At 35.1% G+C, this 14,450-nt stretch overlaps 2 protein-coding genes across 4 annotated transcripts in view; one reads left to right on the top strand and one right to left on the bottom strand.

The window, feature by feature from the left end:
* Window positions 1–3,491: 3,491 nt before the first annotated feature.
* Window positions 3,492–10,353, bottom strand: LOC126807873 (ankyrin repeat and SOCS box protein 14). Its single transcript, XM_050532735.2, has 2 exons — window positions 10,154–10,353; window positions 3,492–8,426 (listed from the first exon to the last, which is right to left on the bottom strand). Exon 2 carries the CDS (start codon window positions 8,393–8,395, stop codon window positions 6,611–6,613), a length of 1,785 nt encoding a protein of 594 aa, XP_050388692.2. The 5' UTR covers window positions 8,396–8,426; window positions 10,154–10,353; the 3' UTR covers window positions 3,492–6,610.
* A 236-nt stretch (window positions 10,354–10,589) lies between these two features.
* Window positions 10,590–14,450, top strand: part of LOC126807874 (polypeptide N-acetylgalactosaminyltransferase 13) — a 44,445-nt gene continuing 40,584 nt past the window's right edge. For all 3 annotated transcript variants that reach the window (XM_050532736.2, XM_050532738.2, XM_050532737.2), the window contains exon 1: window positions 10,590–10,682. The gene's annotated coding sequence lies outside the window, so the exon portion shown is untranslated. The remainder of the gene's footprint in view (window positions 10,683–14,450) is intronic.

Consider the following 14,450-nt stretch of genomic DNA (forward strand, 5'->3'; position numbering starts at 1 on the left):
ACAAATCATTGTAAATCAAATCAAACTGGCACTTTTGATTTTGATCCATATCAAAAAGATCTTGTCCACTAAATTGAGTTGTACTGAAGAGTAATTTCAGTGGATTATAATTCAATTGTTAATTTTTTAGCTATAAAATTAGTTGATCATTCCAGTCTATATGGTCTCCCCTTTGACTACAACGAATCATGGACCTTATAAATATAATATGAATGAATAGCAGCCATTGGACATTTAGGGATTCATTTACTTGATTTAAATAGTATTTACATTATTTATGACTTACAATAACTGTTTATGAGTGGCATGTGCCTTATCCTAGGATTTGTCCTCTCGCAACCAATCGTAAGACACATAGGAATCTCAGTACTAACCTTTGACGCTATTACAAATTTAGCGCTATTTTGTCTAGACTATTAATCTTTTGTTTATTGCTTACAATGTTTGTGTGTTATTTTATCCACACACAGATTCTCAGTAAGATGTAAGAGATTCTCAGTATGACCAATGACACTGTAGACAAATTTGCCCAAGCTAAATTTGTTGTAGTCAGAGACAACATGGACTGGAGTGATCAAGACTAAAAAAATGTATGAGAGTTTTCATTAATTTAATTATAAGATTTTTGTTTTTGTTATTTTAATGTCTGTAGATATAGAGTTTACAGAATCCTAGCTTTGTTATTAAATTTGCATAAAGAGAGCATTTATTGTAAGAAATCTTATGTGTAAATATAAAAATTAACTATATCCCAAATTAGATCTTCTTTTTGATTACAAAAGTGCCATATATATATATACATGTATAGTAGAAAAGTTAATTAAAGCTGCTCTTTGGTAATATATAATTGAAATTAAAGATGGCAAAATAAAACTACATTTTCATGCTAACCTTTTCACCGCGATAGCGGCTCTTCAGGCATTTATTAAACAATGCCTGAAGAGCCGCTATCACGGTGAAAAGGTTAGCATGAAAATGTAGTTTTATTTTGCCATCTTTAATTTCAATTATACATGTATATATATATTTCTGTGGTCGTCCATCTTATGTTTTGGCTAAAGTGGGTAAGACGCTAGCTCGCTAGCCTGGAGGCAGGTTGTTTGATCCCTGCATTGGCTGAGAAAGTTCATCTAGATTTTCCGACATGGCCTCTTGTCAGTGATACAGGATGGAGGGCCTGATAAGGACAGCTGTTTAGTCATTTGGATGGGACAAAAAAACGAGGTCCCACATACACATTAGCATGCACAGAATTTCATTTCATTGCGTTATGTGGTTTCAGTGCATGTTTCAACTCTATTGGAAGATTCAGATCTTTATTACTTCATGTAATGAAATGGGGTTCAACAACCTACTGTTTTGCACGGACTGGGCTAATGAAGACTGGCATATGTAAGAAGTTGGAAATAAAATGAAATGGGGGTTTAATATCCTTCTTTTCTGCTTTAACTGAGCTAACAAAGACAGGCATACAACATACCGTGTGCTATGAATGAAATTTCGATCAGACAGCCGCACTACAGCCTACTCTTTTTCGAACTCCAACTGTCAAGGGTTCTTTCACATGTACACAGAATCTCAGTTTTCTTCCGAACGTTATACAGTTTCCCTTGCCAGGCCCTCTGTCCTGCACTACTGACAAGGGGGAACCATGGTGGAAGACCAATACAAAGATCAAATACTAGACCTCCAGGTTAGCAAGTCAATGTCTTACTCACCGAGTCTCCACAGCTCCCTAATTACTTCATAATCATATTGCTAAACCAATGTCAAACACATATACCATGGCTCAGATATGCTATAAATTGACTCAAGCATGTTCCACCCGAATAATGTCAAAAAAGCACAACATTTAGTTTGTAAGTAGGCTTTCATTAACTAACACACAGACTCTCCTGCCAATTAGCAGTCAAAACAAAGATATTGTCTCTTGAATGCAAGCTTTCAATTGAGGGACACGCATATTAAATTACTTTAACCTCCACTATGTTATTTTGGGACTGACATATGGTAAATTTTATTTAAATAATTAACTAGAGACCCTTGACTTAATAGCAGACCTTATGACCTAACGCACATGCTTTCCCAAGTTCCATCATGAGCATTTTGTGCTTAGGAGAAGCATAAATAAGCAGTCTGGTTGCTCCACGCTTACAAAAAGATAAATGTGCAATTTATTAATATGCGTCATCTATTTATTTGGAGATGGAGTTGGGGGACATCAGCCTCACTGTTGGGGTGTTAAATTTAACTAAGGACAATGATTGTTGGCCGTCTAGCTTTAATTAGTAATAACAAGCAGTTGATGTGCAAGAGATGGACAGAGAACAGGCTAAAAATCTAGGAAGTTACAGTCCAATACGTGCAAGTATCAAATGGAACCCAGATCTTTGGGATATAAACATATATTTTAAGTTTCATCAAAATGGGATAAAAATTGTGACCTCAAGAGGTTTAACAAGCTAAAAACGTGATTTTTCGTACAATCAGGGATCATAATACAGGAAGTTACGATTTGATATGTGCGGACATCGAAAGAAACCGAGATCTTTGTGTGTTATAACCATACATTTTAATATCCATCGAAATCGGATAAAGATAGGTTGCCAGGCAACGATACATACGCCCACAACAGCTAAATTGTCCGGGCAGTCAACAAGAGTTGTTGCATATCTTTACTTTTTTCGGTAATGAAACATTTATAGCAACAACTCATGAAGTAATTATCAGAAAACCATTAGAATGTGTTTGTTTTTATAAAGTTCTGCCTCATGCTAACATTTTGTATACAAAACTTTTAATATCATGGATTTAGCAGTTCAAGACATAAAAATTCATTGAAAATCAATATACTTGTTTGTCTCAAGATCTTAAACTCTGTGTATCAATAATCGGATGATAACATTAGCCTTTAGAGCGTCACAAAGTGATCAAGGGCCATAACTTTGGCAGTAATTATCGGAAATCATTGAAAATCAATAGGATTCTTTGTCTCATGACCTTAAACACTGTGTATAAATTTAAAGTCAATCGGATATTAACTTTGGCCTATAGAGCGTCCACAAGATTTTTTTAACTGATAAATGGCCATAACTCTGGCAATAATTATCGGAAATCGCTGAAAATCAACAGGCTTCTTCGTCTCAAGACCTTAAACTCTGTGTATAAATTTAAAGTCAATCAGATATTAACTTTGGCCTCTAGAGCGTCCCAAATTGCCATGATATAATATTAAACACAACATTCTCTTGTTTTACATACAATTTAGATATATAGTATATACAGTACAGAAGTCAGAATTTTACTGAAACCAGAAAACAATAATAAATGATTTCACCGCTAGTTTCTAAGAATCATCGACACGTCAGTTTGTTGAAATTTGTTCCATGGCTGCCATGGGCCACATTTACACCCTTGGTGGACAGACGGACAGACAGAGGCAATGACAATATACATCCACATGAAAATGTGGGCGTATAAAAATTACAAAATGATCTTTCAACAGGTGATTTTATTTTTGAACAAATGAAAGAAAAATGAAGATATAAATAAATAAATGCATAATAATAAACGAGTGCAGTAACAATGCTATAATAAATTTAGCTGAGCTTCTTATCACAATAAGGGCTGTTTACATCACTCTTATTATAAGAGGGCTGTGAACATCACTTGTATAATAAAAAGGGCTGGTTACATCACTTTTATATTAAAGATAGGTTGCCAGGCAACAAACATACACCCACAGCATATTAGTCATCTGGGCAGTCAACAAGGGTTGTCACATATTTTTTTTCTTTTGTCGGTAATGAAACATTTACAATACACTAAAGTAATTATCAGAAATCAGTAGCATTTGTTTGGCTTCTAGTTCTGCCCGATGTTAACGTTTAGTATACAAAAAATTAAATATCATGGATTTAGCTGTTCAAGTTATCAAAAATCATTGAAAATAAATATACTTGATCAAAAGACCTTAAACTCTGTGTATAAATTAAAAGTCAATCGAATCATAACTTTGGCCTGTAGAGCACCCACAAGATTTTCGAAGTAATGAAGGGTCATAACTCTGGCAGTAATTATCATAAATCCTTGAATCCTAGGTGTCTCATGACCTTAAACACCGTGCATAAATTTAATGTCAATCAGATATCAATTTTAGCCTCTATGTGATCAAGTGCCATAACTCTGGCAGTAATTACCGGAAATCCTTGAAAATCAATAGGAGTCTTCGTCTCATGACCTTAAACACTGTGTAGCAATGTAAAGTCGGATATTAACTTTAGCCTCTAGAGCATCCACAAGCAATTGTGGACAGACAGACCGATGGACGGACCAACTGGAGCGACAACAATACACAACCACATTTCAATGTGGGCGTATAAAAAGGGCTGTATACATCACTCTTATCTTGAAAGTCCCGAGAACAGTCTCGACTTTCATCAGGATCAAACTTGTGACCTTCTGGTTAGTGAGCCTGTGTCTTTCTCACTGAGCCACATATGCTTTCCTGTCAATGTTTGTGTATTTATGATCGTGAATGTGAGAAAAAATATATGTTTTACTACTTATGTTGCAATAGCAAATATTAAACCATAAATAAATTGCAAAAAATAATATCAGAGGTATCTGAAAGAAAAAGAACCTGACAAGTTCTTGGACTGTACTGAATAAAACTAACATTTTAACAAATCTAGGCTTATGATAGTCTGAATCTGCTGACTCCTTTCCCAGTCTGTGACAGCCATATGTTTAGAGATACATGTATCAGCCCAAGCTTGAGTCTTAAAACCTAGACACAATTTTGGGCTAATTCACAATCCTTCCAAATAAAGAGATTTTAAATGATCTCTGTGCCCAGATTAGAGTTTGCAAGCATAGACACACACAATTTTAGGCTGATTTATGATCCTTCCAAAGAAAGAGAATTGATCTCCTTGATTCCTCAATAATTAACCCACCAGGAAATTAAAAGAGTCCAATAATTCAGATTAGGCCTACATGTAACCATCTACGATAAAAAGTTTGCTTCCAATAATAAAAACATAGGTTGCGAGGCAACAAACATATGCCAACAGCAGCTAATTCGTTCGGGCAATCAACAAGAGTTGTCCCATATTTTTTCTTTGAAAAAATTGAAACATTTATAATAAATACACTAAAATCTGATTGAGAGTAACAACTCATTAAGTAATTATCAGAAAATCATTAGAATTTTTTTTTGGCTTCTAGTTCTGCCCCATGCAGCCATATATACAAAACATTTAATATCATAGATTTCGCTGTTCACTTATCAAAAATCATAAAAAATCAATATACATGTTCGTCTAAAGACCTTAAACACTGTGTAAAGATTTAACGTCAATCAGATATTAACTTTAGCCTCTGGAGCATTCACAGAATTTTTCAAAGTGATGAAGGGCCATAACTCTGGCAGTAATTATCATAAATCGTTGAAAATCCAAGCGAGGTCTACGACAATATACGACCACATTTCAATGCAGGTGTATAAAAATTTTAAAAGAATTTAAACTTTGATGAAAACTTTGTGATCAAGGCCAATAACTCCAAATTTTTTTTAAAAAATAGGCTTTTTGTTTCTTGAAAATAGAGAATGCGTATAAATGTCAGGTGATAAATTTAGCCTTCAGGACATCAAAAAGATTTTTCTAAGCCAAACATGACGTAACTCAGACAGTAATTATTTGAAATCATAAAATAGGGTTTAGCAACTGATGAATATAAACATTATGTAAATATTTCAAGTCAATCAAATGCAAATGGCTATTAAAAATCAGTAGGATTCTTCATCTCATTTTCATAGAAACAACATGTATGTACATGTATGCCAGTCAGCTGCTCATACATGTATAGTCTCTAAAGCATCCACAAGGATTTTTGAAATAATCAAGGGCAATAATTATGGAAAATCAACAGGATGCTTCTGATTTCATCTCCCAAGCAGATTTATGTACAAATTTCAAATCAATCGAAAGTAGGCCACATTGCAAAAAATAAATGAAATGAAATAGGATTTAACGTCCCACATGTACTCTTTTGCTCTCACTGGGCTAATGAAAACAAGCATAACCATGCAGCGTGGATGGGCATTCCAACTGTCAAGGGTTCATTTACATGCACACCAATGTGTACACACTACACAGGATCACGGTTTTCATTTCCATCCGAATGACTATACCTTGTCCCTTGCCAGGCCGCATGTCCTCCAGCACTGGAAATCCTGATGAACATGAACATAAACACTGCATAAACTTGAAGTTAAATAGAAGTGTGACAGATGGATCATTAGACAGACAAACGGAGGTGACAACAATATACAACCATATTTTAAGTGGGTGTATAAAAATGGAAATTTTATTTCCATTATCATAGAATACGAAACTTTTAAGAAACTTACAAAACGATTCTGTTCCATTGTATTTTAAGAATTATTTTCCTTGGTTAACAAAATTAGATGAAACAAAACTCATTAACAAAACTAAGTAAATTACTGTATAAGAAATTTACTGGGAACTACATGTACATGTATTTTAAAACTAAGCATCTAACTCCATGGTAGTGTTTATCTTGTCCTTTATCAAAGAAATCTCCTTTAAAAACGGGAGCTCTCAAGATAGTTCTTAATAACATTTGGCAGTGGTAGTTTTTCTACTAAATATCCTTTCCTTCCAAAACATTTCAAGATGTTCAGTTTACAAACATGCTTTAAAGATCGCATGCGACCATTTCTCACTAACAGTTTCAAATTACCAACATACTCCCAAAATGCTTCATCCTGCATATCTCCGGAATTTTGGCTATTGAAATGCAAGTTCCTACTGTGATCCCTAAAATGATTCTCTTTATTAACAATTAGTCGTGGTATAACTTGACTTGGAATGAGACTCAAAACCTTTTGATACATCGAGAGGGACATATAATCCAAAACAATTTTAGTCGTTTCTAAATTTGGTAAGCATTCCATGACCGAGAGGATTGGATACACAGGATAGTCGAGGGGGGAGAGGGGTATATTGGGGTTCGCTCCATACTGGCAAAATAAATTAATAAACTTCTCGCGCATGTCAACCCTAATATCAGCAAGGTGATTAACTAGAAATTGGTTAAATAAAGTCATATTTGTGACTCGACTTTCGAAGTTTGGATTGGCTCCATATTGCATTAGTAATTTCAAAGCATCATAAACAACCTCTGGATTAAGCCAGAGTGTGGCGCAAGAATACGGCAATGAACTGTACTGTAGCAGAACTTCCACAGGGGTCTGATTACCTCCTGATTTATGTGACATCATATTAGGGTCAATACCCTTCTGGAGAAGTAGTTCTAAGCAAGCGAGAAGATCATTTTGATATGTATCAACAGTGTAGGGTGTGTTAGAACTGGATGTTACAGTCATATCTGTAATAGCTTCAGACGCTTTCTTCCAGTAACACATAACATCTACACGACTTATTCCAATTTCTTCCGACAAAATGTGAAGAGCGGATTTTCCATTTTTGTCAACTGCGTGGAAATCAATTCCGTAATCTAGAAGCACTTGTGTGTTTGGCTTATAATTGTACGGATGCAGTTTAGATCTGTAGAGTATATGCAGACAATTCCTCGACTCTGTCATACAATTTACACTAGCTCCATTTTCCAGCAATAAACAAAGACTTCTCGTGTCTCCGTTCCAACACGCGATATGCAGGGGAGTTTTCCCATTTTTATCACATAAACTTAAAACATCTTTAAAGGATCTGTCGAGCAATATTTGAATCATTGGTACACTGCCAATGGAACACGCCTTGTGTAGCAATGACGAGGGTTCGCGTACACCAGCATACAAAAAGCGCAATGCCAGACATTGGATAATATGATTGGTCAAAAGATAATCCATACATTCAATATTTCCACTTGTTATGCTGAATTCAAATGGTTTCCCCATTTTCATGTCCATTCGCTTCACCTTTTTCCATTCTTTTAAAGACCCCTGTTCAGCCTCGTACTTTAAATTGACTAAACTAACATGTGATAAAGTCCCTGATGATTTATTCACCAGTATATATCGAACCATTTCTATATTTCCTACCAAACACGCAAGATGTAGCGGAGCGTTTAATAAGAGTTTTTCATTCTCGATATCTGGATACTGATTTGAAGCTTGGTAGGTTGGATAATAATCTAAAAATGCTGGATACCGGAGAAGCAAATATTGAAAAACATCAAATCGAGTATACAGTATGGACAGTTGGAACAGATTGATGGACAGATCTGGATGTAGCCATTTTACGATGTTAGTTGGTTCATGGATTAAAAATAACTGGTTAATATCATCTAGATGTCCACCCTTCCTTAGTTCTAAGGCCACACCCTCAGCTAAAATATCCTCACACATGTTCTCCCGTTTATTCAAGGCTGATTAAAATCTGAAATAAAATTAACAAATAAAGGACAGAGAAAGAATTGGAGCTTAACGTTCAATAAACTTTAACTAGGTCATTTGGGAATAAAGTATATGCTACCAGTACACTTTTATTTCAATAATTTGCCAGCATGCAGAGGGTTGGGGGGGGGGGCGGCTGCGTGGATGAAATACCCAGGGGGGGGGGGCAGGGATGAAATACCCAGAGACAATTCAATTTGGTTAGAAAGGCGATATATAGTACTGTCGTCAAATATAAACTAGAGGTAAAACCCATGACTTTGCACAGAAATGATTTGCAGTATTATCACTCCCGCAAATCAACCCCCACTCGAATATCAATTGATCTAACCTCTGAAATATCATCCAAAACATAAAATGTAGGACAGTTAGCATGTAAATTCTTCAACAGAAATACATGTACATGTATGACTTTGATGAACTAAAGTTATAGAGGCATTATGCAATGAGACCCATCTATGATCTAGGACAACCAAAGCACGGAAAGCAGAAATAACTATTAATATTAACACCAATCACATATTCTTCAAACACAATATAAACATCATAGTTTATAAATTGGTCTACCATTTTTCTACATCAATGAGATTAATTGAATTATCGGTACTTTCAATTTAAAGTAGCTTAGTCTTTAAAGGAGCTAAATCGCTAACATTTGGGACCTATAAATTCACAAAAGTGGGTCGCAACGCATATAATACTGTAATATGAATGTATATAAACTGATTTACATTTAATGGTTTCCGTTTTTACTCCAATTTCAAATCAGTTATGTTCGGCAAAATAAGTCAGCAATCTCAATCGAGTGCAAATTTCTAGCGTCTAGTTATTCTAGTCTACATAACTCCATTTGATTTGGTGCAATGTGTCTAGCCTCGTCCCTCGAGTCTCTCAATACAACTGGGGCTGAAGCGCATTATGGTACACGATTCGTGTACCAATGTTAAAAAAATTATTTTATCTTAAATATCGGATATCAGAGGCTCATCTTTTCCCGGTAAGTTTACATCATCAATGTTGATTTAAATTGACCAATAATTTGTGTTTTCGATGTCAAAGATTTTGGAGGATTTTGAGTTACAGACTTAGGTCCTTGAACTCAGTATCAATAACATACAAAGTCTTCGACATTGAAAACACGAATTATTTGTCAATTTAAATCAACACTGATGTCATGATCTTACCGGGAAAGGATGGGCTTCTGAAATATTTTTAAAGACAAATTAAACATTTGACCAATTGGTACACGAATTGTGTACCATAATGAGTTTCAGCTCGAAGAAGGAGGCTAGATATATTCCACAAGTCATTTCAAACGGTGACCCTATATGCTTATCTGGAGAGCATGTGCAATAAATACTACCAGTGTAGACTAGATTAACCAGATGCTAGAGATTGTCATTTGATTGAGACTTCTTGCGTATTGCGCCGAACATAATTGATTTGATATTAGAGTAAAAATGGAAATAATTGCATCTAAGTCAGTTTATATGCATTGCGACACATTTATGTCAATTTCTAGGCCCACATATAATATTAGTGATTTAGCTCCTTTAATAAACACTAACTTTCAACTGTAGCTGTAGCCTACTGTAGGCTATGTGCGATAAAAGAAAATGTCCCATCACTTTTTCGAACACTTTAGACCTTTCTGTCTTATCTAATTTCAATCCAAGCCTATGATAATAACCAATTTATAAATAAATGTACCCCTCGTCTTTCCAGTCCAGAGTCCAGGCAGTTTCTTCTTTGTAAAATTTGCTATTTCTCTCGCTCCTATATTATTTTGAACTCTGCCATACCATGATTCCAATTGCAGAGGCGCTTGGCTAAACGACCGTCAAACTGACCAAGTCAAATCAATGGTGAACATTACTCTAGTCAATGATCTTCTGCGAATGTCAAAATAATGATCTAAAAATTATGAAAATAAACATAAAAGTTACCTCCCTTGGTAAAATGCCCCACATATCATTTACAGAAGTAGGTCAACTACAAACAAAATGAATGAGGTATAAATAACCGTAAAAAACAACAATATTAACTTATTGTACATATTTTAAAATATGTAGGACAATTTCTCTGAAATTCTTCAATCATTTTTTGTTTTCGTTATTGTCATAAGCGAAATTGCTAATTTGTAATGAATGAACTTCCGGTTAGTGAACAGAAGCAGGCGAAACGTTGACGTGTAAAAAGACGAACTACGGTAAATTTAGTCGACTGAAGTAGGCGACAGGTGGGTATCGATTTTACAGTGAACAGGTTATGTACATTAAATCGCTAAAATAATCACATTTTTTGACATAGACGTGTGAGACTGTTGTAATAACGACTGACATAAACAACCGGGTGTCATTTCACCCACACCCAAAATTTCAGTCTTTTCTCTTGCTTTTGAAGTTTCAGAATTTTTTCCTGTGGTTTCTACCATAGTGATTGGGCGTACATTTATGTTTTCTCCTTCTCTATTGATTTACATGTCACAGCCACTGATTGAAGTTACTGTCTCTATCGCATGGATTACAAAAATCTCAGAATTTCACACTCTAAGTCTAGGGCAGGCCTATTATGGCTATGCTGTCTCTAGATGAAAACTGTTGTTATTACACAAATCAAACCAAAGAGCCAATCCAATCAGAGATAAGATGTGTTGTAGGGGTCTATCCGTTTGGACATTACTTTTGAAATAAAATTTTCGCAGTGGTTATTTTTACGATGAGTCGTAAAAATAGTCCTCAGGCTAGTTACGACCATGCTTTAATCAGAGCCCTCCATCTGCAAAGTTTAGGATTTTGTCGAGGGGGGGCATACATTGGAGCAAAGGGTAATCATCAGAATGCCACATGCATTAGTGGTTTGCATTAGTGACATGGGCTGGGCGGGGGGGGGGGGGGGGGGGGGGGGAGCACGGCCCCTGGATCCGGGCCTGTAGTGAAGTTGAAATCCATTGATTCAGAGGAGTAATAGAAATCGATGGTCGTAACAATAGCCACAGGACTATTTTTACGACTATTCAGTTTTTAACTTTGCCGATGGAGGGCTCTAAAATCATTATCGTAACAATAGCCTGAAGACTATTTTTACGACTCGTATAGGCACTGCATCAAATTTTTTGAAAAGTGTGGATACAGTAGGCCTACATGTATTTGGAACGGTACCAGCGGCATTACAGTAGATCTACCACGGCATAAACTTTTAAAATTCGAAATAATGTCATAAGAACGACTAACATTGTTTTTTTCCAAAAATGTCTTGATCAGTCTAATCTGATTTTGACATTATGTTAATCAATTATGATTATAGATTTATCAGATTACTGTTAAATAAACATCAAAAACATCTGTTACAACTAATATTACTTTATTTACAATGAATTACAATGTACATTATGTGTCAAACTAGACTGTAGTCGATATAATAGCTATTATTAAAGATTTCATGGTATGATTTATTATTCCTGTGAACCTTACTATATAAATCATTTTATGATTGGGGAGCAGGGGGATGGCGACAGTGGTTGGGTGATTGAAAGATGATCAGCTCAGATTCAAAACCCTGGGACGGGCTAAGAAGCACTTGCTGGATTTTTGAAGAAGAGCTCTCACTTATCAGTGGTGCCTCCTGCAGACTGACAATGTAGTTGTAATCTAGTCTTTTGGATGTGGATGACATGTACAAACCTACATGTAGGTCTTGTGTACAAATTGTTTTAATACAATTGGGAGAAGACAAAAATGACACTATCCAGACAGAATGTTTCCCCCCTAAATTTGCATGGCACCAATCATTTGCTTGATTAATGATAAAGACGAGAGGATCATTGTTGAAACGTTGCATGTTAATAAACCAGTAATTGTTATTCCATAAATAGTGTGAACTAGTGTGTTACTGTTCAATTACTAAAGGCCAATTAAAGAAGTGGCACACATAACGTCATACAAATTACTATGTATTAGTCTCAAAACTGTTAGCATGACGTTCAACACCTTTCCATTTCACAATTATCAATTATACAACTTGTTTACATGTTCTAAGTTTAAAAGTTGAGCATTAATAAAATGGTTTTGAATTCTTGGTTTGTTTGATAAGGACTAACAAACACACATTCACAATGTTAACCTTGTGTCTTGTCTTTGACTTTCTCCCACTGCTAATTAGTCCTGCATTCATGCAAGTGAATTCTTGAAATATTGACTGAATTACAATGTTATGAAATGTTCTTAAAATTCTGTGCAAACGATTTTTGCGTGTCCTATCTTTTGTTTCCGCCAGATTTGGTGAGGTTACTCTTTGGTTGCACAAAATTTCACAGGGTATTGTATTAAATAGCGAGTTTTATGAATGAAAAGGTTTTGTCTCTAAGATAAAAGTATTTTGTGTGACTGAAGATGTCTTTATTTCGATTGATATTTTGTCTTGAGTGTTGATTTTTCATCAGATAACCCATCTTCATTAGTCTGGAATGGTGCAGAACAGATATATATACATGTACCCAAATGGGGTAATATACCAAATTTATACGTTCGTATTAAACCCTCCATGTGTGGAGGGAGTTGTGGTGGCTCAGTGTGTAGGACACTGGCTCATTAACCAGAAGGTCAAGGGTTAAATCCCATTAGCCGAGAAAGTTCACCAGGCTTTTCCAGCTTGATTTCCCTTTGTCAGTGGTACAAGCAGCATTTGGTCATTTGGATCAGGCAAAAGCTGAGACCCAGTTTTCATGTTGGCATGAACGTAAAAGAAACCTTTACAGTTTAAACATGATTGCCAGTTAATAATTTAATTAGAAATTGATAATTAAGACTTTGTGGATTATTGTGACAACAGGAGCAATGACAAAACAAGACTACACTGTTTTTCAAATGGCCATAACTCTGCTGAGGATAAAGTAATTTGACTGAAATTTTCAACATATTCCCTTTTCATATCTGTTTTTTAACTATTTTAGCGAGAACTGGCATCTCTTAATCAAAATCTTACATACTGCATCTTAAAAAAAAAAAAGATTTTGATTTCCTTCTGTTCATTGTGATTCCATTGCTTTGAAGGAGCTTTGTGAAATTATTGATCACAGTCCATAATTATTTTATAATCAAATTGGTCAATTTTAACAAATTAATACCATGGAAACTGATGACATGAGAAGAGCTAATTGATAAGGTTTGAAGAATATAATTACAGGCTAATTACAGGCTAATGAAAGAGGGTGTGGTCTGAAACTCTCCTCTCGTTTCAAGAACTGAAATCAGGTTCTGGTTCACAAAGCAATCCCAGACTTAAGTTAAGAATTTACTCAACTTTAAATCGCTGTCTATGAAAAATATCTTTGATCTGGAAATACAAAAATTTGCACATAGTATCTTATTGATATATTTGATACATTAAAATAACAAAGGTTTTATAAAAGGGCTATATTTTAATTAAAGTAAGGCAAACAATTTTGAGTAAATTCTTAACTTAAGTCTGATAATGTTTTGTGAAACCAGGGCCTGAACCATGGATGTACATGTTGTAGTATATTGGGTTAATTTTTCACCCATTAATCCATCTTCATATAATCCCTTGCAATATTGTGAAAGATGAATCTCTATAATAGCAATATCAATCAAAACAAGGTTCAATTCCGTTCAGTATTTACAAAGATATGTGGAATTGAAATTTTATCTATCTATGCTGCCCGCTCAATCTGATTAAAATACAGATCTATATTTCGTTTCGTTTTTTTATACTTTCGATGGCCTACACTACATGAAGATCTGACAAGTTATAGCGATAGGTCACGTCAGGGGTCAAAAGACCGACTTATGACACTATGACATCAGACATTTGATTAACCAATCAGCATTGATGTTACTAGTGGATTACCCACAGTTCCGTGAAAAACACGCCTAAAGCTCACCGTAACAGACCGTTTCATTGGCTTATCCCTGACACCATTCAGAACACGAGTTAAATAACAACTCCTCCAGATCCAAGTGTAGTAAAGACAAGTAAAACAAAATTT

Source organism: Patella vulgata, chromosome 9, assembly GCF_932274485.2.
Source record: "Patella vulgata chromosome 9, xgPatVulg1.2, whole genome shotgun sequence".
Taxonomy (NCBI): domain Eukaryota; kingdom Metazoa; phylum Mollusca; class Gastropoda; family Patellidae; genus Patella; species Patella vulgata.

Excerpts from the sequence above, each read along its gene's own strand:
- LOC126807873 (XM_050532735.2), bottom strand. The coding sequence starts at position 8,395 with ATGTGTGAGGATATTTTAGCTGAGGGTGTGGCCTTAGAACTAAGGAAG.